This window comes from Amblyomma maculatum, chromosome 11 (genome assembly GCF_055883805.1).
Source record: "Amblyomma maculatum isolate TAMU_Amacu chromosome 11, ASM5588380v1, whole genome shotgun sequence".
NCBI classification, from domain to species: Eukaryota; Metazoa; Arthropoda; class Arachnida; order Ixodida; family Ixodidae; genus Amblyomma; species Amblyomma maculatum.
Window position 1 is genome coordinate 1,589,802 of NC_139354.1, and position 25,147 is coordinate 1,614,948.

A 25,147-nucleotide genomic window follows, 5' to 3' on the forward strand; every position below is an offset into this window, starting at 1 on the left:
TGTCCTTGGACCCCTTCTTTTTCTCATTTTTATTGATGATATTATTCTTGACCTCACCTGCCAAGTTCGGCTATATGCTGACGACTGTGTGCTTTACCATGTTGTGGAAAGTTCTTCTTACGCAATAAAACTTCAGCGAGACTTAAATTTTATCCAGTACTGGTGCTCAAAATAACAAATGTCTTTGAACATTTCAAAATGCAAACTTGTCTCGTTCACTCGTAAGCGTTCCCCTCTACAGACCTGTTACTCAATAAATAATGTTCCCCTGCAAAACATTTCTGAATATAAGTATCTCGGCGTATATTTCACATCTAACCTTACGTGGACGAGACAATTTGAGCATATTACATCGAAAGCCTGTAGAATGTTTAATTTTTTAAAGCGTAATTTCAACAAAGCGCAGTCAAATGTCAAGCAGCTCCTGTATTTCACTTACATAAGGTCAATTCTTGAATATGCATGCCCTGTATGGGATCCCCAGTTAATTTACTTATCTAACATGCTCCAACGCATCCAAAATAATGCTGCCAGATTTGTGTCTAACAATTACAACTTTTCATCTAGTGTCACGTCTATTAAACATCATCTTGGTTGGGAATCATTAGCTCACCACAGAAAAACATTTCAGACTGCAGATCATGTATCGCATTTATTTTGAAAAGCTCAGCATTGATAAAGATCGGTACCTACTTCAACCTCACTTTTTATCTAGACGACTTCATCACCAGTGGAAAATCCGAGAAATAAAATGCCGGGCAGATGTGTATAAAACCTCGTTCTTTCCACTGACGATCAATGAGTGGAACCGACTGCCAGCTGGCATCACTGAGTGTTGCACTGAAAATTTATTTCGGGCTTTTTTATCGGATGTGTAACGCGGCGCCCAGTTCTCTTGCGTGTGTTTCCTTCATTACTTTGTTTTTGAGTGTTTTCATCACTTTCTACGTCGCGCAGTTGCCCCCTTTAGATGCATGTTTCTCATTCTGCATTATCACTTGTGTCGTGTTATTTTCTTCATTTTTATGTATTTTATTGTACCACTGGCGTTCCCAGCAAGATTATTTGTCATCTCCCCCCCTGCAATAATGCCTTCGGGCGCTGCAGGGACCTGTAATAAATAAATAAATATACTCCCGTTCAGCATATTGAAACGAGTTCCGCTCTGATCAGTGTATGCGTTTTTGACCAACATTACTGAAACGGTGACCATAAAGCTTGACGCCCCTCAAGGAGCTGTGAAAAGAGTTATATTCACCCTCGACGACTACTTGAAAGTCGTTTCACTAATGAGTGGTTTTATTATACTCTGTGGCTTCAGACAAGGGCAAAACGTTTCAAAAGAACGGAAGGTAGGCGGAAAGAGGTAGCGGGTGCTTAAGCATCAGGGGACAACATTTTACATGAAAATTTTAAACTAACCAAAACACCAATCCAAAAGGAAGTTCCAACTTCGTATTCGCACTTTTATTGCTTTTTATTCTCGCACTTCTACATCAAAAGGAATGCCCCATAACATATGTATTAGGAGTGTAAAATAACCTTTGAAAGAAGGACAGTCCATTCCACTCGTTGGAAAAATTCAAGCTTCTCATGCACTGCGACTATCCTTATCATTCAAACAATGTCATTGTTTAAAATATGAAGCGCACTAATATTTGGGTATTTATTTGCTTTGTGCAGCTTATATTTTTACTTCGTATTGTAGTTGTTACTCTTGACACTGAGCATATATGAAGTAAATGTATTATTTGTCTTGTAGTACGTATCCTGCTATCCCCCTCTAAGTTAAACTACACGATTGGCAGCATTTGCTAACTTTCCCAAGGAAAGGAACACATAAGGGCTTTGCTGTACTATAAAGGGCTATTCACCTCGTTAACTTCGGGCGAATTGCAGTTCATTTCAGCGGTACAGTAGACCGTTCACCATGAGTTGCCAAACTGAAGACATTACAAATAAAGGCACACATTATTATAAATAGTACATCGTGCAAAATGTAAAATTATGAAATGCTTAAGACATGCACAAATGCATTCAAAAGGAAAGCAAGAAGATGAATTGCGTTGTAAGCATACATTGGAATCTGCGTAGAAGGCAGCAAATTTATTACGATAAAAATCCATTTGTAATATGGTTCAGTAAGCTTTCTTTGTGTTCCAGTATCAAGAACAAAAAGCAGCTCATTCCAATGATGCAGGTGCGCTGTCTCTCGTATGCGCCAATGCAGGTCAAACTCTTGGCAATAGCTCCCAGATCACACGAAGCCTGTCATCGTGAACAAAGCCGTCATTCAGAAGGTCTTGTAGGTCAAATGACTTTTCCGCAAAACATACTGCAGCATTGCTCGCATTTTCTGGCTTTTGGAAATTCCTGGCTAGACTCAGCGGTCTACGCTCGGTCGAGCACAGAGTGCCTGTTTTACGGCTTACAACGCTGAGTTTGATTTTGTAATCGAATGGCCACAGCACAAGGTCGTCCATGTCCCCTTTGTGCAGCTGTAGGCACACGTGCAATGCGAAAGAGCCGACTGATTTTCTGAAACTTATTCCTGGTGACACACAGTATCCGTGTAGGTATATCTGGTCATGGTAGTAGGAAAAGTAGCCTTCCTTCAGAGCTTTTCCTTGAATGGATTTTATATCCGGGACACAAAATTCGCACTGCATTATTCGTAGCCGAATTATTCGAAGCACTTTTGTGATGCCATCTAACGTCTTTTCACCATTCTCTCTTCCCTCTCTCTTCAGTTCTTCCATAGCAGCACTGATTTGCAAAAAGTCCTTTTCATTTGCAGCGTTTACAGTACCTAACCCATCTTTCAAAACTACTTGTGATTGGTTCATGGATTCGGAAAGATGACACATTTCGTCCCTGCATAATGTCATACATTGTTTGATTTCCAAGTTAGACGCTGAGAGTTCACGCATGGTTATTTTTAAGCTCTCGGGATTCTGTAATCCAGTCGCTAGTTCTTGCCTGATGGCTTCTCTGAGTGTGTTCATATTATGTGAAATGTCGTTCAGCCTGTCTCCATGTCCAGTAACGTCAGCTGCGATTTTCTCAAGATAGGCCTTGAATTCTCTCACTTGCGATTCAAGACATTCTCTGAAAGTAGTCAGAGGCAGATTTTCATTCTTTATGTCGGATTGCGCACGGGGTTCTAAAGGTGGACTGCTCAACGCCCCGCAAGATTCAGATTTGAGGTGGATGCACACATCGTTGCAAAGGACGTTCATCGAACAGTTGGGGCAACAAACGGAGTGGTGCTTGCACTTTCCCTGGAAATGTTTTGCGATCATGGAAGCAGCCGCTACATGCTGGCAACCGCCTTCTGCATTCCAGCACTTGACCTGAAAAAAAAAAAAAACGAATATAACATTAAAAAAAAAAGATAGTTACTCTTTCAAGCACTCAGCTGCTGTTTCTTTGAGTGAACGTGGTTAAACTGCGATTGCACGTCAGCTTTGGTTAGAACATGTATATTAGGAAAATTAGGTTGCGTTTAGGACTAAACTAAGAGTGCTTTGCTCTAACGCAGGGACTGCGTAATATGTATTTCACTTATAGGTTATGTCACTCTTAGGCCTGGTACACAACAAGAAATTATTTATTGTTGCGTATTCGTATTATTAAGCTTAGAAGGGTGGGACGAGCGAAGGCAGACGCAGGCCTACGCAGAGGAGGAACACTACACAACAGCGCTAGAATTACATGACATCTATCCTGAAAAAAACAGAGGATCTAATATTATCGCTGCAAAATCAGGTGTTCCAAACATAGAGAATGAAGGCACCTATGAAAGGAAGCTAATCTTTTTAAGGCGTAAGCGTTTCTATAGTAATGATGAAAATCTTGCGTCCGCGAGAATTGTCTGCGAGATTCAGCGAGGTTTGCTCGCATGGAGGAGGAGTAGAAAACATTTACTTACAATGAAATGATTTGGGAAAGGAAGGTTCGTATGGTTGTGGAGCTGAGTGGCAGACCCTATTCCAAATGTGTCCGCAAGATTTTGAAAGATTACGCGAAATATGTCCGCCAGTCGTCAAAATAGGTTCTGACGTCGACATAATTTCCGCTATCAGGACGTTGCAATAGGTTTTGATGTCGACATTATTTCACAATTCGGCTAGTTAGTCCTAGCCTCTATAAAAACCCCGTAGGGCTGCGTGTAAGTCGGTGCAGTGTCGCATGTCGAGGAGAGGAGTCCTGAGATGCCGACGTCGCCGACAAAAGAACCAAAGAAAAGAAACAATATTGATCACAAGCACACCAAAACGCCGTACAGACGTAGAAGAAAAGGAGGAAAGACTTTAGTTATAAAGCTTTTAAGCATAGCCAATTGCAATCCTGTAATATTGCTTCCGGTCATAATGATTGAACTATCCCTAATTCATATCTGCTTAATGTTTACGATTAAAAGCGCGTCGAGAAGCTCATGCTTCCTTTTTGATTATCCCAACCGATAATACTAGCATGGTGAAATCTAGAAATACAGTGGCACTCCGTGTCTGAAACCATCACAACACGCAACTCTCTCCACTCGGACGAAGCCGCCATCACAACGGCCATAGTCTATACCTGAGCGCCCCCACTGTGATGGACTGCAAACATACCATATGCCAAATCATTTGTTAACATCGTCACCACATCATGTAAAGGTTATTAGAAAAGAGAATACAAGCGAAATAACACAACAGTATTTATATCCGTACAAAGTACGATGTACGCAGAAAAGTACCCTGCATGTTGTTAATCATGTTTTGAAGCAATGACAATGTGTGTATCACTGGAATAGCAACTTACAAGACGCTCTATTATGCAATGGTCTTGAAAAAAATGAATAGGCGTACACATCAAGTGTGATTTCGAACTGCCTTGAATATATTCATGCCTTTTTTATATAATATTTATTTTCCTAAATTATGTAATTACTACGGTCAGTAATAAACAAACTCCACAATACTAAGAAAACCCCTTTTCGACGCTGATATCTTGCGACGCACTGAATATTGAACTGTAATATTTGAGGATTTTTATGACTGACATTTAGGTAAGGATAACAAATTTTTATAAGGTCAATATCTATACTATGCTGTCGAAACGGTGGATACCAAACAAGCAAAATATGGCTTTTGGACTGTACTTCACAAATCATTGAAGATTTCTACCCTAGTGGCTCACTACTGAGCTGAGAGATTTGGACTTATTCCAAATACGGCAATTGCGTTTTAATAGTGACCACCTATGCACTGTTTGTTTCAATATTTCCGCAACCATCAACTACAGTGTTCCTCACACAGGTTCGATCCTTTAAAGTTGATAATGTCCATAAAGAACAAATATTAGATAAAAATACTGAAGATTGAAAGTAACAGAATTAAAGGCGTTGAATATGGGGGGCGTTAAATGAAGCTTATGCACGTACCTCGAATCTATAAATAAGGTAACTTTTGTTCAAGATTGGTAACATCACTTTGAACACAGGCAACTCAAAAATGAGAAGATGGCAACACTGATTTGCCACAACGCACTTGCTGTACCTAGCACTATACTGTTCAGTCACCAGGAAAATGTCTGCGGCAGTCGCGGGCCCGTTCGTGCACAGCGGTTTTGAAATAATCACCGCCTATTGTTCAGTACCGCACTGTGCCCTGGCATTACAGAGATATGAAACGTAAGGTGTCTGGTATCATGGGTAACCACTAACGCAGGGTCTTTTCACCGGGTCGCCATCACGAGTGATATGGAGTCTTGTTTTCAAAAATATATTTGCGTAATTAATCTCTGGAAACATTAAGAGAAACGGACTGGTAATCAAGAGGTCGTGCAACCAAAACGAAATCGAAACTTTTTCGAAAGTCAGAACAGCTAGGAAGTAGCAATGAGCTATTTTTATTCAGCATACGATCATGCGTCCTAAACAAAACTCTCTTCGCCAACATACATTTCGCTCCTAAATATTTTGCCGCACAATTTCGAGCACTTCGGAGCCACACATTACCCTTCAAAGCATACACATCGTTCGCACAAAGCAAGTGAATGCACACGTTCTAGGAAGTTTTCATGCACAGTGCAAACACAGGGTGAACAGCCCTTTAATACAAGCAATAGTGCAACTCTATAGTGACTAACCTCTTTTCTGAGCAGCTGGTCTGGAGGGAAGTCCTTCCAGTCAACGTCGTCTTCTTCGTGACACTCGAAGCCGTCAAGTGGACAAATGTGTAGGCCTTCTTCAGCGCACTGTTGGTAGCAGCCCTCACACAGCACATGCATGCAGGGTAGCAGCGCGGTTCTCCTGCGCACCAGTCCACAGGCGCTGCAAACCCGGTTCGCTGGAATAGGCTTGACGAAGGTCAGGGGCCTCCAGTCAAGCTCCGGGGAAAACCCAACCAGGGTGTATTGCGTACTTCCAGGAGGCATCGCATTAAACTGTGTTCGATGCAAAGGCGCTTAATGTTGCCTCCTCCGTCCCTGCGTCCCTGACGGATCGGGTCTTTGCTCTGTTCTCGGTGTCGTCAGGCAGCTGCACTCGAGTACTCCCGTCAACGCTATCGAACATGACGCACATGCAACGATTACTATCTGTTTTTCGTCGTCTGCCTCCTATCACACAATCAATGCCTCTTCTCGTTCCGCCCTTCAGGGCAAAAAAATACCAGGGACGTTAGCGACTAAAGTAGGTAAGCAACCGGAACTAATTCGTAATTCATTATTCACTGGCTATATAATCAGTAAATAATTAGTAATTGATTAATTAGTCATTTTTAGTAATTGGTCATTGATTTGCATATGGCAATATAAGGCACGCATTCGCGCATACTGTGGTGGTGCTCTGTGATTGGTCGAGACCTCTGTGACGTCATCCCGCCTCGGTCAATCAGAGATGCCGCAAAAGATGTACACATTTTGTCCACGACAGCATGAGCCATTGAAAGCTTTCGCCTTAATTAATGTTCGTTCCCGTTAACGGTTCAGCCAAGATTTTTAAGCCAAGTGCCGAGTTTATAATTTTCATACCGTTTTATCACATTTTCTGAGCACAAAGTGAGGGTCTAAGAAACAGTATTTACTTAATATATACAACCCGATGGATTTTCTTTAAAGATCTGTAGTTTGGATAGTTGCGCATATCACTCGTTCACAGCTCCCCAGGTGAAAAGAAATTTCATCCTCACCCTTCTGAAGCTTAGCATTGCAGGACTGCGGCCAGCAGCCCCATTTTAGCTCTCGGAAACTTATCCATAAGGCTGTATGTTTTTGATAAACTGCACTTAAAATATAACGCGTGTAAACTACGCAAAAATAGCTAAACCAAACAAAATGCTTTGCCGGTCACAGGATACAAGGTAAACCCAACTCAAACTACTTATAAAAATATTACTGAGGAGCAACTGTTGTTACCTAGCATCTCAAATAACCATGTTAAACAAACGGAAAGGACGGCGAAATTAAAACGGGATAAAAGGTGAGTGCAGAAGAATTCTCTTATGCCAACTTTTGTTTCGGGTAATGCCAAATATGTGGTAACAATCTTACTCCAGGGGGATAATGGCTCCACTTTTTCGACCTACAAGGAAGAGAAGACCGACCGACCGGTCGGTCGGTCGGTCGGTCGGTCGGTCGGTCGGTCGGTCGGTCGGTCGGTCGGTCGGTCGGTCGGTCGGTCGGTCGGTCGGTCGGTCGGTCGGTCGGTCGGTCGGTCGGTCGGTCGGTCGGTCGGTTGGTCGGGTTTAATGTCCCAAAGCAACTCAGGCTATGAGAGACGCCGTAGGGGAGGACTCCGGAAATTTCGACCACCTGGGGTTCTTTAACGTGCACTGACATCGCACAGTACACGGGCGCCTTGCTTTTCGCCTCCACCGAAAAGCGGCCGCCGAGGCCGCGTCCTTGGGAACAGTAGTCGAGCGCCGTAACCACTGCGCCATCCCGGCGGGGTAAAATCGTTGTTTTTTAAAAGCGTACTCTGTTAAGCATGTCTGTTAAGCATGCTTTGGCGTGCTTTACCAGCATTGTGCACGGCGTGACGATTTAAATTAGAGGGATGCTCTAGATTCGCCTTGACAGTAGATGAGAAAGCACCTTTAAAACTTCCTTTTCAGTCCGAAATTTCTGGTCATTTTTTGCTTCATTAGATTAATGAAGGTGCAGTATCGGTCTCATGCTTGGGCCCATACCTACACTTATTTAGGTCAAGTCCATTCGGTGCTGGCGATGCAAAATCTGAATTTGCACTGCGAGTAGTAGGGCTTACGTTCCAGCCGCCGCCGTAACGCAGTTGATAGAGCAGTAATTAACGCGAAATTAACTGGGTTTTCGGATCTTATCAGCTACATATGGATGTTTTTTTATCTTGCTTTGGAATTACTTTATCCATGATTACAATATTGTTTACAGTGATTGAAGCAAAAAAATATCCAGTGCTCTTTTTTGTCAGTCACTTTAATTAACTCCCTTTCTATCCAAATGCATTAGCCACCATCTTTTTATATAAAATATTCATCGGTAACTTTATTGCGATAAGGGTGTGAATAAAAGACTTTTTAAAGCAAACTTACCTGCACCACAGCTGAGTGTTCATGAAAATATTTTGTCGCTATACTCAGGACTTTTTCAGTGTTCGCTGTAAAGCCCTTGTAAAAGACACTTTGCGCCCTGGAGATACGCGATATCTGTTATTGGTGTTGTGTTTTGAAGATGTTTCGACGTGGTTGAGTAGGTATTTCACAGCCTCAATAGATAATCTTTGTTGCCACTGTTGTGTTCCACTGACATAAACCTTTCAAGAAGAAAACTTAACTAGATAATTTTTTCCCAGTATCTCATTTACATTTTTTGTTTTAATCGTCCCCCTGAAAGAAGTAATGAATAAACACTCACGGAGGATTGCTGGGTTTCTTAATACAACATTTGTTTGCACTTCAATAGCATAGCTTGGTTATTTAAGTTTTTGTTTTGGCTGTCCGGTGTTACAAAACGTTTTCATGTTACTGTAGTATTATAGTTAAGGAAAGTGTAGATGGCTGGGATTGGTTAACATAGCTGTCAGCCTGAAAGCGGTAGGGTAACTTGGTATTACGAAGATAAGCCGGTGGAAGTGAAAGCGCTGGCTTCAGGCAGTGAATAATCGTTTGTGACCCCAGTTCTTGGCGGCCTACTTTCAGGCAGAATGTTCTGCTCATGATGTCCGCCTCACGACGCCTTTCTTTCTTTGATGCGTATCAATGTGTGTGTGCGTGCGTGTGTGTGTGCGTGCGTGCGTGCGTGCGTGCGTGCGTGTGTGTGTGTGTGTGTGTGTGTGTGTGTGTGTGTGTGTGCGCGCGCGCGCGCTTAATGTTAGAGCGAGTCGTCGAATTTGGCAAGTTTGGAGTAATATGGAAGATATTCTTTAATTGTCGACATTTGCTGCTCTTGACAGGGTTGGTTGCTTCATTGCGACTCCGGGAATCGTTTTTTCTTCTTCTTTTCTCTGATAACTTTGCTGCATCGTAGACCAGAGAATCGCTTGGCTGATACACAATGACTTTTTCTATAACTAACACTCTGATAAGTCGCTCACTATAGATGGCATGCACGCTTGGCCGCCAAAACGCTGCTCATGTTGCCGCAGATGACCTCCCTTGACTGACTGAAGGGCTGGAACTGACTACACTAGCTCTTACAAGATGGCAAGTCAATCGAAGCAACTCGTGTTTTGGCGTTTTTGACAACAGTGATTTTAAGAGCACCTAATTAAGTGAACACGCCTTAAGAAAGACTTTATGAAATTGCCGTTATTGCAGGAGTGCAACTAATAGCACAACAGAAGCACTTTCTGTCCCTACTCTCAGGAGCGCAGCCTTTCAAAAAAAAAAAGAACTAAATGCGAACTACAGAATACCAATGTATGGAATGTTAAACCTCCCGGCCTACCTGCTGCCATAGTTATCTTGCAGTATATCCCTGCGTAAACCTTCAACGACGTAAATTTGTGGAGAGAGTAAAGTCAAGTGTTGTATATCGAAAGGAGGGGAGGGGGTAGTATTAACTACTGAATGCCGATTTTCCTTAAAGCATGTGGTCGCTATTGAATGACCGATTATGCATGTGCGGGCATGTGGACGTTTTTTTAGTTTGCAATCACGAACGTTGTCTTCATCGTGCTAACACCAGGATAGGCGTGCTTGACCGCGGTAGATTTCCAGAAATTCAACGCACACAATCCAATCCTGCATCTTTCATCAGTAGCTCGTCTTCGCAGAGGACCCATGTGTCAGTTATCTGTACTGATTCTGTTGCGCCGGAGCCCATCATTCAGTTTAGGAGATGGGCATAGCTTGCCGATTCTCTAAAATGCCGTGGTATGCGGTAACAAACGACAGTTGGGCGGAAATTGATGGTTTGACCAAAGCTATCCGTCCCGGCGAATACGCGCGTGGAAAGGGCAGGAAATAATACAGGCACAATGGTTTAAAATTTTTGTCAGTAGCAATAATATGACATCAGCGTCGCCAATTATATAGATTATCAGTGGCAGGTATCTGCACAAGGTGGGGAAGCCTGGTGTTAATGAAAGCGAAACAAGATGTTGCTTTTCCGAGTGTCTGACACACTTTTCGACAATGATCTACTCGTCATGCTCCGCTGAACTTTCTCATGCTTCCTGTCGTAAGATTATCATTGACATCCCATGAAGTTCTATATTCAGAAAACATACTGCAGTTCTCTAGTTGCCAACAGAAAAGCATAGACATAATTTCGTCACTCAACCACCCTTTTCCTACTTAGCACAGCACCCGATATATCGAGGTACGGTGAAATGAAAACTTAAAGCCAGAACTGGAGTGCAAAACGTCACTACGAAAGGTCATTAAGTGACCTTGTGATTTGCTTTTACTAAGCCTGTAAAGCGCAAGGTGATGCTGCAGGGCGAGGGGAGGGGAGGGGAGGGGGGGGGGCTTCCTTGTAAATTTTTTACACTGCTTCCTTGCAATTTACGGCGCATTTAAAGCCTTTCCAGAGTGGCGATTGATATGCCCTTGGGGATATGGGACCGCTTAGATGACCCGAAAGAGGCGAGGCCAGAACTGTGGTCTTTCTTCGGTAGCGTTTCTGGCGTTGTTATAATGCATCAGAATTCAAAACCTTATACTGAACAAGTGTTGGGTTTCTCACGAGATTAGCTCTGCGCACTACCTGCCATCTAGCGCAGAATGGTGTTGGCGAAATGAAGAGAGGTAAATCGTCTTCCTCCTGTGGAGGAACGGAACGAAAGCCCAGATTAAGTGGCCACGTTAAAGATACTCCGAGAATGCGAATAAAGATTGAGTTTTTTAAAGTAAACTGATAATGGCGTAGACTCATCCAGAAAAAAAATGTAGATTATATGACTCAGCAACGCTGAAATTGACTAACGTGGCTAAGAATATTACCTAAGAAAATTGCGCAGCAAATGAAAAAAAAAAAACTCGTTCTCAGCAGGTTAGTAGCTTCATGCATTAAGAAAAGGAACGCCGTCCAAAGGGTATTGTTAATAATACGAAGACGTTTAGGCTTCCATACGGCAGCATTACGGAGATGATCAAGGCTTTCATAAGGAAGCCGAAACGTCTTCGTATTATTAACAACAACCTTTGGTCGGCGTTCCTTTTTGTAAGAAATTATTCTACTACCCGATCAAACCAGTTTTTGTCAAACGTTAGATTTCATTTCGTTAGTCAGTAGCCTTTTGAAAGAAATCTTTCGTTAGGTACCGAATTCTTGATGTTCATAGAAATTCAAGATGGTTATTGCCATTCGAAAATCATGATTGGCTTTCCTGGAATTATATGCCTTAATTTTGCGAGTTTGTACAAGACTCGGTGCCCTGTTGAATTGATGTAGGTAATGGTGTATGCCGTGTTTCAATGCATTTTTCTAGTCAATAATAGGTGAACCAATTAAAATAATACACAATCATAAGCAAGGTGCAAGGATAGCTTTCAATCTTATTACCACTTGAAAGTGATAGCTGAGTTTTAGCTCAGTAACTGAAAAATTGTTTGGTGCACTAATGAAAATAACAGACGAAAGTAAAAAAGGCGCAGTAATAACATTCAATTTGGTTACCAACTGAACGTGGCAGCTTATTTCCACGATATATAATGATGGAGGCGCAGGTGCCATTTTTTGAAACAAGTGGACCATTAAGAGATATGGCTGTGGGATTCAGCGAGAGTATAAGTAAAAAGTCCTGTTCTGTAACAAAAATTGGAAATTTCGTCCGAGATCATGAAACAATTGTAGGAACTCACAATAAACGCCAAAAAAAGAATGGCGTCCGGGACAATCTTTCGCATTTGCAGATTAAACTGCAATTTTATTTCGAGAAATGCGCGACGGTCTGCTTGGAAACTTCAGTAACTGTTTTAGAATTGTCGAGAGAGAAAGAAAAAGGAGCTGATTTATGTGACTCACATGCACTGTCTCGTTGTGTCTGCGGCGACGCAATGAACTTATGACAGTAGCTCCCATTTGACACGAAGTTGGTCATGTTCAACGAAGCCTTCAGTCGGGAGATCTGGGAGTTCAAACAGTTGCTTTAACAAAGAAGCAGCAAAATTGCTGGAATTTGCTGGCCTTTAGAAATACACTTCAGAACTTGTCGGCCGAACTCGAGTCTCAAGTTCGGCACGTCCTTTCGGGGGTACGATGCTCAGCCTGATTTCGTGAATAAATGGCCATGGCACAACGTCGTCCATGTCTCCATTGTGCAGCTGCAAGCAGGCATGCACATAAACCGACTCACCTCCCCTCCGGAATTCTATCCCCGGCGACAAGCAATAGCCGCGCAGGTACAGCCGCTCGTTGTAAAAATTGGCAATGCCTTTCTTCAACGCTGTTTTCTTAAGCGACTTTACACCTTTTACAACAAACTCGCACCGCGCTGTTTGTAGACGAGAGAGTTGAAGCACTCTGGCTATGCGTTCTAACGTCTTTTCACCATACACTTTCCCTTCCGCTTGGACCTCTTTCAGGTTATCTGTGATCTGGGTAAGTTTGCTTGCGGTTTCCTTTGTCGCATTACCTACTGCCGCTTTCAAACTACTTTCTAATCGGTCCATCCCTGCAGACAGACGCTGCACTGCACCGCTGCGTGTGGTAAAACGTTGCTTGATATCCGTGTTTGATGCGGTGAGCTGATGCAATGCCACTTTCAAGTTGTCAAAGTTTTCTTCTCTAGATCTCAGCTCTTGCTTAAGAGCTTCATTGAATGTGTTTATATTGTGGGAGATTTCACTCAGCGTATCGCCGTGTGTGCCGATGTCAACAACCATTCTATCGAGATAAGCCTTCCTTTCACCTGCCTGTATTTCAAATGCTTCTCGTGAAATTGTAAGCGATGCGTCTTCTTCTTTGAGGTCTGAATGTTTCTGGAATTCCAACGAACTGTTGGTCGGCGAGCCGCAATTTCCGGATCGCAGGTGCCCGCATACCTCGCTGCAAAGTACTTTGTTCGAACACTTGGGGCAAAACGCAGTGTGGTGCACGCATTCACGCAGGAAGTGCTGGGTGATTGCACTCGCAGCCGCCACATGCTGACAACCATTTTCTGCATTCCAGCACTTGACCTAAAAGAGACAAAAAGATTATTTATAAAAATGCAGTTACTTCTATAATGAGACAGCTCAAAGGTTGGGGGCAGAGCTTTAACTTCATTCCCACAATGTCAGTTATGCAATATTACGGCAACAGCATAACTTTGATACACAGACTCACTCCAGAACTTCATACTGTAATATAAATTGCATTATTGTTTAATATTTTTAGAGTCCTGTCTCATTGGTCTCGAATACTGCACTGTCCATGTAAGCTCATATTTGACCAGTCAGTTGAGGGCGGATGTAAGTAAAGGTAAAAAGAAGTGGATGGCCCTAAACTCTGTTACTCTCCATGATACTTTTTTGGGCGAGTTGGTAAACATTCATTGTTAATAAAAACAGCGTGAACAAGAAGACACAAGACAATATAAAAGTAAGCTACAGGACAAGCGCTGACTCACAGCTTCAGCCATTCCCATTGCCATTCCTGTGAGACAGTATAGAAGGAGAAGAAGAAGTGTACTCTCCTATTTGACCAGGTTAGAATTTTGTATTGGCACAAAGAAAAGCTGACGAGAGAACTGGTTGAAGCATATTTTATTTCAAGGGACATTACGTGCGTCAGCAAGACTTCCGTTGCTCTTTCAAGCAAAGAGTTTTCTTTTTGACTGACTTTTTGTTTAGCAGATGAACCGAGGGGTGTTTCACGCGAAATTTTGTTTCACGCGAAATTTTTATTTTCGTCACATTTGTTTTTGTTTGGACCTTGGAGTAAAGACTGAGGCTGAGTTGTGAGTTAGCGCTTGTCCTGTAGCTTTCTTTTATCTTGTCTTGTATCTTCCTGTTCGCGCTGTTTTTATTAACAATGTCTGTTACTCTTATTGTGCGCATAAGCTGCATATGGGTTCTTGAAGTAAAAAAAAATAGCTGGGGTTTAGCTTTAGTTAAACCCGGTAGGTCGCGTAAGCAAAGCTGACGTAGCTTCTCTTTCTGTTCTTTCTTCTTCTCCTGCGGCGCGGCGTGGCGACCGGGTTTACCCGACGGCTTGAAGAGGGGCCCCATCTGCGGTCGCTCTAAAGGTAAAACGTGGCTACTGGCCGGGTTTACGAGACGGGCTGAAACCTGGCCTAGTATTGCTTACGCAATAAAATACAGGTGCAGACAAAGATGACTGCTTCGAAGAATACAGACTTTCCTGGTGTAGCGCCCTCGTGGGTGGCGCCGAGAACCCGGATATCGCGCGCCGCATGGCGAAGGAAATAAAGACGGCCCCTGATCGGGCTCATGCAGCCTTTGCAGGCAGTCTTCTGGTGCCAATCAACAGCAGTCTTGTTCCTTCGCTTCTGAGTCATTAGGCATTCATCTGGTGACCTAAGGCGAGAAATTACCGATCCCACGGCATTCACGGAACAGGACTCACGTCCGAAGGACGTCTCGTCATTGCAGGTTCATCTCCCAACTTTCTGACCCCAGGACACGCATGTTTGGTTCTACCTGATGGAGGCGAAATTTTGTCTTGTCCGCATCAGCTCGGAGACGATGCGATACTCCTGTGTCGCCTCGATCCTTCCTCCCGGCGTGGCCGGCGAGCTCTTCAACGTTCTCTTCGCCCCCATGGGTGATACATGATATCAGAACCTGAAAATCAAGGTGTATAGAGAGATTTATGCCGTCGGAGTGCTCCCGCCTCCAGCAGCTCCTAACCGAGGAAGACCTTGGCGATCGCCGCCCTTCCCAGCTTCTGCGCCGGATGCGCCAGCTTCTCGGTGAAAGCGATACTTCCACCACTCAGCGTTGCTTCGACCGCGTTTCCTCCAACGCCTTCCCCAGCCCATCCGCCTCGCCCTTGCGGCGGCCCGTGACGTCACCCTCGACCGCCTGGCTGAACTTGCCGATAACATTCATAAGGCGACCTCCTCATCCGTCACTGTTGTTTTGCCGCCTACAGACCCGGCGATTTTGCGTCTGGAGGCCCGTCTCGATGAGCTTGCCGCGTCAGTCTCCGCACTGTGCAATCTACCCCAGGAGACTGGGCTGCCTGGTCTCGATCATCTCGCCTTTTTGCGCACACGTCAAGCTCAGAGTCCCAACCCTCCGGCTCTCTGCTAGTACCACTGCCGTCTTCGATACCGGGCCATGAAGTGTACACCATCCCGTTCGTAGTAGGAAAACATCCGCCGGGATCACTAACGACGGCATGTGGTCCCGCCAGTCGTCCGAGCCGCCTATTTATAGTAACTGACACATTCTCCGGCACCCGGTACGGGCGCGGAAATCAGTGCGGTTCCGCCGAGTAAGGCTGATCGTTCCAAGTCATCAGGGCAGCCGCTCCGTGCTGCCAACACTTTGTCTATAGCCACGCATGGACTAAGATCTGTCACCCTTGACTTCGGGCTGCGCAGTACTTTTCGGTGGGCATTCGTCATCGCAGACGTGGTTCACCCGATCATCGGCTCGGACTTTATCTCATTTTTCGACTTAGACGTTAGCGTGCGGCGTCGTCGCCTTACTGACAGTCTGACTCATCTCTCCATCTTGGGAGTCTCGATCGATCTTGCTTCCATGGGCATCCGCACGCCGATACTTTCCTCCAAGTTCGAAAAGTGCTGGCGGATTTCCCGGAGCTGACCAAGCCATGCGACCTCACTCAGGCGTCGAAACATACGGTGACACATCACATCGTCATGCGGAGTCCATCTACAGCTGCTCGACCACGCCGCTTCTTTGGAGGCCATCTCGCTGTCGGCAAACGTGAGTTCGACTACACTCTGCAGATCGGCATTATACGCCCGTCGTCCAGCGCGTGGGCGTCTCCACTGCATCTATTGCCCAAGCAGGATCTCGGTGACAGCCGTCCCTGTGGTGACTATCATGCGTTGAATGCCAAGACTGTCCACGACAGCTATCCGCTGCCCCACATCCCGGACTTTACGTCGCGCCTTGCCGGCTGCACCATTTTTAGCAAAGTTGAGCTGGTAAAGGTGTACGTATTACCAAATTCCTATCGAACTCGCCGACATACCTGAGACCGCCATTATGACGCACTTTGAATTTTTTTGAGTATTTGCGGATGCCTTTTGACTACGCAATTCTGCTCAAACCTTCCAGCGGTTCATGGCTGAGGTTACGCGGGGCCTGTCGCCTGTCTTCGCGTACCTGGATGATGTCTTCATCTCCAGCCATATGTCTGAAGATCATTAGAAGCCCCTACGTGCTCTGTTCAAGCGTCTGCAGCAGTACGGCCTTTTTTTGAACACCTTCAGGTGTGTTTGGGGTGCCTCTTGGGTCATTACATATCCTCGGAGAGTATCCGCCCTCTCCCGTCCACCTTCCAGGCCATCAAGAATTATTCCCGGCCTACAACACTGCGTCACTGACGGCAATTCTTCTGGCTGGTAAATTTTTCAGGTGTTTCGTCCCAGACTGTGCAGAGCTGCTTCGCCCGCTCACTGATCTCCTCCGGATAACCGCTGGCTCGTCCACCGTCACTTCTTGGTCAGCAGAAGCCTGAGCCGCCTATACTGCCGCAAAGCAAGCAGTTGCAAACGCCGTGCTTCTGGTCCATCCGCGCAGCAACGCCCCTATGAGATTGATTGTGGATGCCTCCAGCGTGGCCGCCGGAGCAGTCTTACACCAGTACGTTAACTCTGTGTGGAGACCATTGTCTTTTTACTCTCGGAAGCCACTTCCTGCTGAGACCCGCTACAGCATCTTTGACCGAAAGCTCCTGACCATCCACTCCGCGATACAGCACTATCGGCATTTTGTAAAAGGATGCCAGTTTCACGTGCTGACCGATCATAAGCCTATGGCATAAGTATTCCTCACCAACGCCTCGAAGTACGTCTCCCGCGAACTACGCTAACTCGCTTATATCTCGGAGTTTACTCCGACATTCGCTATTTGCAAGGTTCCGCCAGCACTGCCGCTGATGCCCTCTCTCGTATTGTCATGGTAGACACTCCATCTTCCACCGTCGACGGGACCGAATTCTGTTCCGCCCAGTGGAATGACCGCGAGCTCGTCGCTTTTCGAGAGAACTCTCGTTCCTTCCAACTACGGCTTGTGCCCCATTCCTGCTCGCCTGAGCCCTTGTGGTGGGATGTGTCAACAGACCTTCCCCGCCCATATATTCTGGCTTCGCTACGTCGCCCCAATTTCCATTCTGGACATGACATATGCCACCCAGGAATTCGGGCTACTCAGCGACTTCTCACCCAGCGCTGTTTGGCCCAGAATCAACCCTTATGTGTGCACTTGGAAGCTGCTGTGTCTGCCCTGCCAGATGACCAAGACCTGTCGTTACACCAAGACGCCTTCCCAGGCCTTCCTACCACCTGGCCGTCGTTTCAACCATGTACATCTCGACATCGTGGGCCCACTACCCGTGTCTCGAGGCTATTATTAGCAGCTGCAGTATATAAGCAACTGATCGGTGAATAAAAACCTGAGTTGTTACTTAATGCTCCATCCTCTCACTTCATTCCTTCCTGCGTTTGCCTGCGCTGTAAACAAATTTCAAGTTGGTCGTGTATTTCTGGAGACCCTGAAAGAAATAGTAAAGAAGAGCAATAGGCCAGATATAGGAAGCTGATTACTGTTAGTGGTATTTGCATCTGAATAAATCAGATTTAAGATGAGGACAAGCGGGCAGTTTTACGAGTATGCGGCTTCACACTCTCCCCAAAAACACGGTAATGTGCGCTGCATATACAGAAGCGCCGGTACGAGAATCGAATATCGAGCTGTTCAAGAATGACCCATAAAGAGACAAAATGACGGCACAGAGAACTATATACACTTGCTGAAAGTTCGGCAAGTGAAACACGAGAAACATTTCGAACTAAAGGAAGAAATCATTTAATACAATTTATTTCATATCAGCTGTCTAGTCTGCCTGGTTACTTTACTGGTGTATATGCTGCTTGGAAATACAGTTACGGCGCGGGTTATGCTGGTAGGTTTTTCACAAAGAGGCAAATATTTTCATGATGTGTACCAAGCGTGGGCCCTATCGCCAAATGTAATGTACAAAACAAAAAGTTAAAAAACCGCGGCCTCCTAAGGCTATCAAACGAGCTATTACAGCTTCCTTGTGTTAAATTTCGTGCCTCGTTGTGTTGGAGATAATTTAGTTTGCTTTGGACAGATACAACGAAACAGGGCCCAAAATCACGTCGTGCTCTTTCACACCACACATAACTGTCGATTACAGACTCGTTCTCTCTAAATGGCAGAACCGCCTCTTTCACATTGACGACGACACTTCTACGTGGCCGATCAAGCAACTTATCAGAAAAGCTAAGTTTTATCGTGCATTATCGCATTCATGTATGCCACGCTGGAAAAACGACAAGAAAACAACCAGGCCGTACGGTGTGTTGTAAAAGCCAGAAAGAAGGGGGCGTTTCTTTATAAATGGCAGCTCAAGTGACGTACGAACCGCGATTTCGAACGTTCATCTTATCTCATCCAGCATTTTCAAAACACTAAGAGGAGAGTGCTGCGAGGACAGCGAATGCTAGTACACAAATGCAAAATAAAAATAACAAATGTTTCTTTTATTCTTTATTAACAGTAGTGTTATGTATCAAGTGCTTTTCTTTTCAATAAATAAAGGTTGCCATCATTCTCCTCCTGAAACGTATGTACGACGGCTCAACTGGTACCTACGTGTTCTGTTCACACCACTAGAACTATATTCACATCAGCAGCCTTATTTCAGAGGAGGCTTAGGACTCAGTCCCAAATAAGGGTAAGATGACCTGCATGCGGGACTACGAAAGGCACAAAGTCAAGTGGCGTACCTCCCTACTCAGCAGGTGATCCAAAGGAAAGTCTTTCCAGTCGACATCGTCTTCGTAGTGGCACTCGTAGCCATCTAAAGGACAGACGTGTAAGCCTTCCTGATCGCACTGTTCGTAGCAAGACTCGCATAGTGTATGCATACATGGCATAAACGCACTCCTTTTGCGAATGAGTCCACATGCGCTGCACTCTCGATGCTGAGGAATGGGCCGGATGAAATTTAAGGGCCTCCAATCGAGTTCCGCGGAGAAGCCGACTACCGTATAGCGAGTACTGTCAGTCGGCATCGCTCTTACCCTATGCTCGCTGCATATAGCTGCTTTCTTTTCGCCCCCGGGAAGCCCGTATCACAGTTTACTCTTCTTTCCCGACGGTCGTCGGGGAAATTATCGCTCCTGCATCCGCTGCCCCTCGAGCCCAAGTTATCGCTTTGTATACGCATGCAACGCGCATTTTTATCGTGGCGCGTCCGCTTACCAGTTCTGAACAGAACCGATTTATTCTAACGAAATTATGTAATGTTTTATGATTCGCGAGTAGTTGAACGAAACTTCTCACTAAGGAATCGAAATTTTCATATTATTGCACATATTGTCTCCTGAGCGAATGCATTTCGAGCGAATAAAGCCAGTGCGCGGATGGAGACACAAAGAGGGACGACACCGTAATAAAAGCAACTGAGTAGCTCACCCAGACCCTTCCTGTGTCTGCTTCCTCCGCAGGGTTTATCCTCACAAAATGCGTACCAAGTCACCTAATTCGCCGTACTGTTGAAGCGCATGCAAGGTGGTGCATAGTGTCAGGTACTTTGGTTCGACTAAGACTGACAGAAGGAGTACGAAAACGAGGGAAGAAGCAGAAGCTGGTGGGAGTTGTGGAACTCTCGTTCTCTTAATTTGTAAATAAACTGCCAGTTAAGTACATGATACGTAGGTTAGCAGTGGAACTTGCTGAGCAGCCGAACATAGATCCTGGCTTTCGACGGAGTCGCCCACTGGCTGACGTATCACCTCTGCTACTCAATATGGATGAATATAAAGCGGACACCTAGTTTGTGATATTGAGAATCAATGCACATGGTAATAGCGTCAAAGACAAGGACAGATGAGAGACGCGAGCGTTCGTAGTGTCCGTCTCTCTTCTGTCCTTGTCTTTAGCGCATATGCATTGAATCTAATATGGATGAACCCGTGACGCAACACCCTCTACGAGTAGCTGACAGCATTATCAGGAGCCGCGCTTCTTTATTGGGAAATTTAATGAAGACATCGATTAGTGGGTCATAAAGTACGATTGAATTAGCCATAAATACTACTTGGTTTCTAGTGTGAAACCAGCGAATGTTGCATTCTTTTTGAAGCAACCGCGAAAATATGAGCTGCCAATCATGAAGAATATTTGCCTCGCTCGGACCAGTGCACTGAATAAATGAAGAAATAATTTGACGACGTCGCTTCGAAAAAGCAAGGCAAAGAAGGAACAGTGCTTCAGCTAGCCAAACTACCAGAGGAGATTATAAAGTTGGGTAAGCCAGGAAACCCAAGGATGTCCGAAGAAGTTGGGCATTTGCTTAAAGGAGTCGCTGGAGATGTATACAGATTCCTAATCACCACTAATAATTGGAACTTCGCCACTGACTTCATTTATCACTGCAGCACGCTCGAAGCCCAGTGGCAGTGTCGTTTCGCCCTAAAATTTGGGCTACTTGATAGCATAACTTCCATTGCGAGTGTTCATGTTTGTGCTTCTGAGGCAATGGCTGTTCCAATACTCCGGATCGTGGAAGAACTGTTCCGGAACCAGGACCCTGTGTGCCGCGATGAAGAACAGTATGAAGGCTGCACGCTGTATGCCGAGCTGCGACCACTTCTTGGCTTCGGTTTCGATTGCGTCAAGCCTCGATGCCTCAGAACACGTGACAAAATGAATGTAGAGCAAAGAAAAGAGCAACCATAGCTATAAAGGCAAGGTCAAATGCGTAGTACACCATACATGCACCAAAAAAATACTCAAAATTGTAATGCACTACCAGAAAACTACGCGAGAGTAGTATAAATGTGAAAAATGACAACTGAAACAGCAGCAGTTAGCGTACAAAACGTCCACGTATAACATCACGAATATACAAGCTTCATAATGATAAACGAGTTACATTTTATCATCTAGTATTGCAACATGAAATGGAAGAGAATTTCCAGAATGTCGGTTTAAGGGGCACATAATATTTGTTCGATAAAATGTTGGCGTTATATTTGTAAGAATGGCCAAAGGGAGACGAACCTCAAGAAAAGTCGTGTCACATGAGAATGTGAAAATTCCAAAAAAGAGCAAGGAAAGGATTAAAAACAGAGATGTTAACAATAAAGCAATTTCGATTGGCTACCCGGCACTGAGTAGGAAAAGAGAGAAAAGAATAGCACGTTATAATCCCATGGAGCATTTTGGCGAATTTCTCGAATATGTTCATTGCTGCTTGCAGAGTTTCTGCAAGCCGCAGCCATGGCTGACAATATCTAACGGTTCCTCAACTGGAATGTTTCCGTTGGCTATTTAGATGATACCATTCCTTCTTCCGATTTTCTGTCATACTTACCTTGTGAGCCTGCGTCAGATATTGAGCTGTCACACAGCTGCTGGTCTCCAGCTTCAAGGAATGTCACTTCAGTGCCCACGAGCTCGGTATTACTACCTACACAGTCATCAAGGATTAGCTTAGTGACACGAAGTAAACCAATGTAACTCAGAGAATGTATATATGTCGCATCTAGTTCAACCAAGCCAACTGGGGGTCACTTTCTGCTGCAAATTATCCGTGGTCTATTCCATAGCGGCCGTGGGTTCAATTTTTTTTCTTTCCTCCCTGCATTAGCAGTTGAAAGGACCCCAGAATTTTAACTCTATTCTTCACTTGCTCCTTTGGAGCATAGCTGCTACTCACTCCACGGGCTGGCACACCACGTGCTTTTCTGTACTCGGCGGGAACTGTCTGTTGTGCCGATATCTGACCATCATGGCGCCGTTTTAACGCGGATTGCGATGCTCTTTAGTTGAAAAGGCTGCGCTGCAGTTCTCAAGCGTGTCTCTCTGCTGATACGTTCGGTTCAGTCAGTGCGAGGCGGCGCACTATACGTAATGTCTGCGCGATACGCATCAGCAGCACGTCTTCCCCCCTTACCCCCAGTGACATGTTCTCCCGCAGTTCTCAAGGCGCATTTTATATTTTTTTCTCCTATTCATTTCCGGTCTGGTGACCCATTAACCGTTGCGCGGGTTACTGTGGTTCACGGTTGTTGCGGCAGTTGTGTTTTACTGAAGGTGACACGGAAGTGTTTACCAAAGGTTGATTTTATTTACATTCGCACCAATAGAAAACCACTTTGTTCTTATCTAAACATTCATCCTTGAGGAGGGCCTCTTTACGATCTACATTGAGGCGGTCCGTTACCAAATTTACAATGTTTAGGTATGATCTGAGGTTCCAGGAGTCGAGTACTCTTGAAATAAGACATAAAAATCTAGAGGCGCAATACCATCAACACTAATGTTATTAGGAACAAGGATCCGAAAGACACTACGAGGTAGACCAGCTTTTCAAGAAGAAAAACATTTGGGTTTAAACGTTGGTTTTATCTTAAATCGAGAGGTAGTTAGACAATGGAAATTTCCGAGTCTACTCATTGAAGCATTTGCAACAATATAAAACTCAACTTTGCAGCACAAGATTTGCATTTTAATCGCAATTAGTAGAGGGGCAATATGCTCAACGTAAGCTATCTAATGATGTGACTTCATTCTTAAATTATATGTCAATCACAAATACCTAATTATTTGAATATATTATGACAATAATTAGTAAAGCGGTCAGTTCACGACCAGACTTTATTGACGGCGGCGAATGCTTTCGAGCTTACTACGCGCTTGCCGAAGATACAACGGGAACTCTTTTAAGCGAGTTGCGCGCACTGCCGTCGCGAGTGGTACTGGGGACCTACCCCACCGGGACCGCTCGCACCTGCGGTGGAGGCCAGTGCGCGACTGGTTTTGCCGCTTCAAGTTTTCGTTCTCGAGGTTAAAAATCTCATATCTCTCCAAACAGGTTTTATCAGTCCTGTATTAGACTATCCGGAGTAAATCTCATTCCAGTGTGGACTGTCCCTATGAAGATTAAACAGCTTTACATCGGACAGGTCATGTCCAATATGCAGGTCGGAACAGACAGACCATGTCCGTAATGAATCTCAATCTGGACAGACTGTTATGGTATGGAGAATAAAGGACAGGCGTTGTCCCAAATTTAAGTCGAACCGGAAAAACCATATGATTCCCAATCCGAATGTGCTGTATGGAGCTAGTACCGGAAAGACCATTCCCGGTATGCACCAGAAGCCGGATATCCCCGTCCGGTATGGACTTGAATCGGGTGTATGGCTACGGTATGCAGCTAATATATCGGGAAGAGCATTTCCGTTTAACTCAAACCGCGGACGAACCTGTCACTTATGGAACTGATACCGAAAGTATTTCCGCTTCTCAGATCAAGCCGAACCGATCGATGAAGTTCACAGAATGACCATACTGGAGCATGCCAATGCGCTAAGTAAGTATTAAACCATACATATACACTACGACGTTTTTGTATATGGGAGTACGTGCTTTTTCAAAAATACCTCGAATATATGAAGCCATCGAACTATACATTAGCAAGTACATACGCCATCGCATCGTTCCGCGCGTGCAGCAGTCGCTGCAGCTCGTTCGATCTTGAGGTGTATCTCTATGTCTGCGGGTGAAGATAAGCTGCATTCAGTGCGAAAGTGCAAAGAAGAACGTAGCATTTCATTAGTGATGACAACAATGCACTAGAAATTAAACGAAGCACTTCAATATATCCACACATACCTGCTTATCGCGCGATGCCTCCTCGTGTGTTTACTTATTCAAAGCACTTAGTCGGAACTGTACTCATTGACGTCTCTACTCCGGTGGCAGAACGTGACGCTGGAGCATGCAGTATTACAAGTAACCAAGTGAGTTTCACCGGATATCTCTGTACGTAGCAAAAATTACGTGCGTTCAAAGGCGATGTCAAAACACATTGGCACCAGTGAATTACGATATTATGAGGTATGACTGGAAGAAATCCGATGCATTGTAAAGATGCGGGACATTGGAGATAGCCAAGAAAACGAATCAGCGTGTTTAAAGGGCGATTACGACCCCAACTTTTTCACCGGAGAAAAATATACGAAGGACGAAAGGCCGAAGTCCGCTACATAACGGGAAATGTAACCGCCATAACCATAAACGGCTGTAGATTAATTAAATTATACGAGGTGTTTTAGTTGGTATTCCTGGATAGTTTCTCATACTGCGTCAGTGGACCGTCGCCTGTTTTACTAGCCAGAAACTATACAACGCCGCTTTGTGTATTGCTGTGATGCAGTGTTTTTTGAAACATTCTTCAACGGAATCTCAATTCAACGGAATCTCAAAAAGGACGTTGATAGTACGATAACGATGATGGCACTGCGCTAGAAATTAAACGAAGCACTTCAAAATATGCACACATACCCGCTTATCGGGCGACGATTCCTCGAGTGTTTACTTATTCAAAGCGCTTAGTCGAAACTGTACTCATTGACATCTCTACTCCGGTGGCAGCACGTGACGCTGGAGCATGCAGTATCAATACTATACTATACTATACTATACTATACTATACTATACTATACTATACTATACTATACTATACTATACTATACTATACTATACTGCACTAT

The 25,147-nt window shown here is 44.6% G+C and overlaps 2 protein-coding genes across 2 annotated transcripts; both read right to left on the bottom strand.

Moving 5' to 3' along the window:
* Positions 1-1,287: 1,287 nt before the first annotated feature.
* On the bottom strand, positions 1,288-9,299 carry LOC146172639 (TNF receptor-associated factor 2-like). Its single transcript, XM_084584537.1, has 2 exons — positions 6,136-9,299; positions 1,288-3,353 (listed from the first exon to the last, which is right to left on the bottom strand). Exons 1-2 carry the CDS (start codon positions 6,421-6,423, stop codon positions 2,232-2,234), a joined length of 1,410 nt encoding a protein of 469 aa, XP_084440663.1. The 5' UTR covers positions 6,424-9,299; the 3' UTR covers positions 1,288-2,231.
* Positions 9,300-12,309: 3,010 nt separating this feature from the next.
* On the bottom strand, positions 12,310-19,706 carry LOC146172640 (uncharacterized). The gene is made up of 2 exons (XM_084584538.1): positions 19,367-19,706; positions 12,310-13,589 (listed from the first exon to the last, which is right to left on the bottom strand). The coding sequence occupies exons 1-2, from the start codon at positions 19,652-19,654 to the stop codon at positions 12,600-12,602; spliced, it is 1,278 nt and encodes a 425-aa protein (XP_084440664.1). The 5' UTR covers positions 19,655-19,706; the 3' UTR covers positions 12,310-12,599.
* Positions 19,707-25,147: the final 5,441 nt, after the last annotated feature.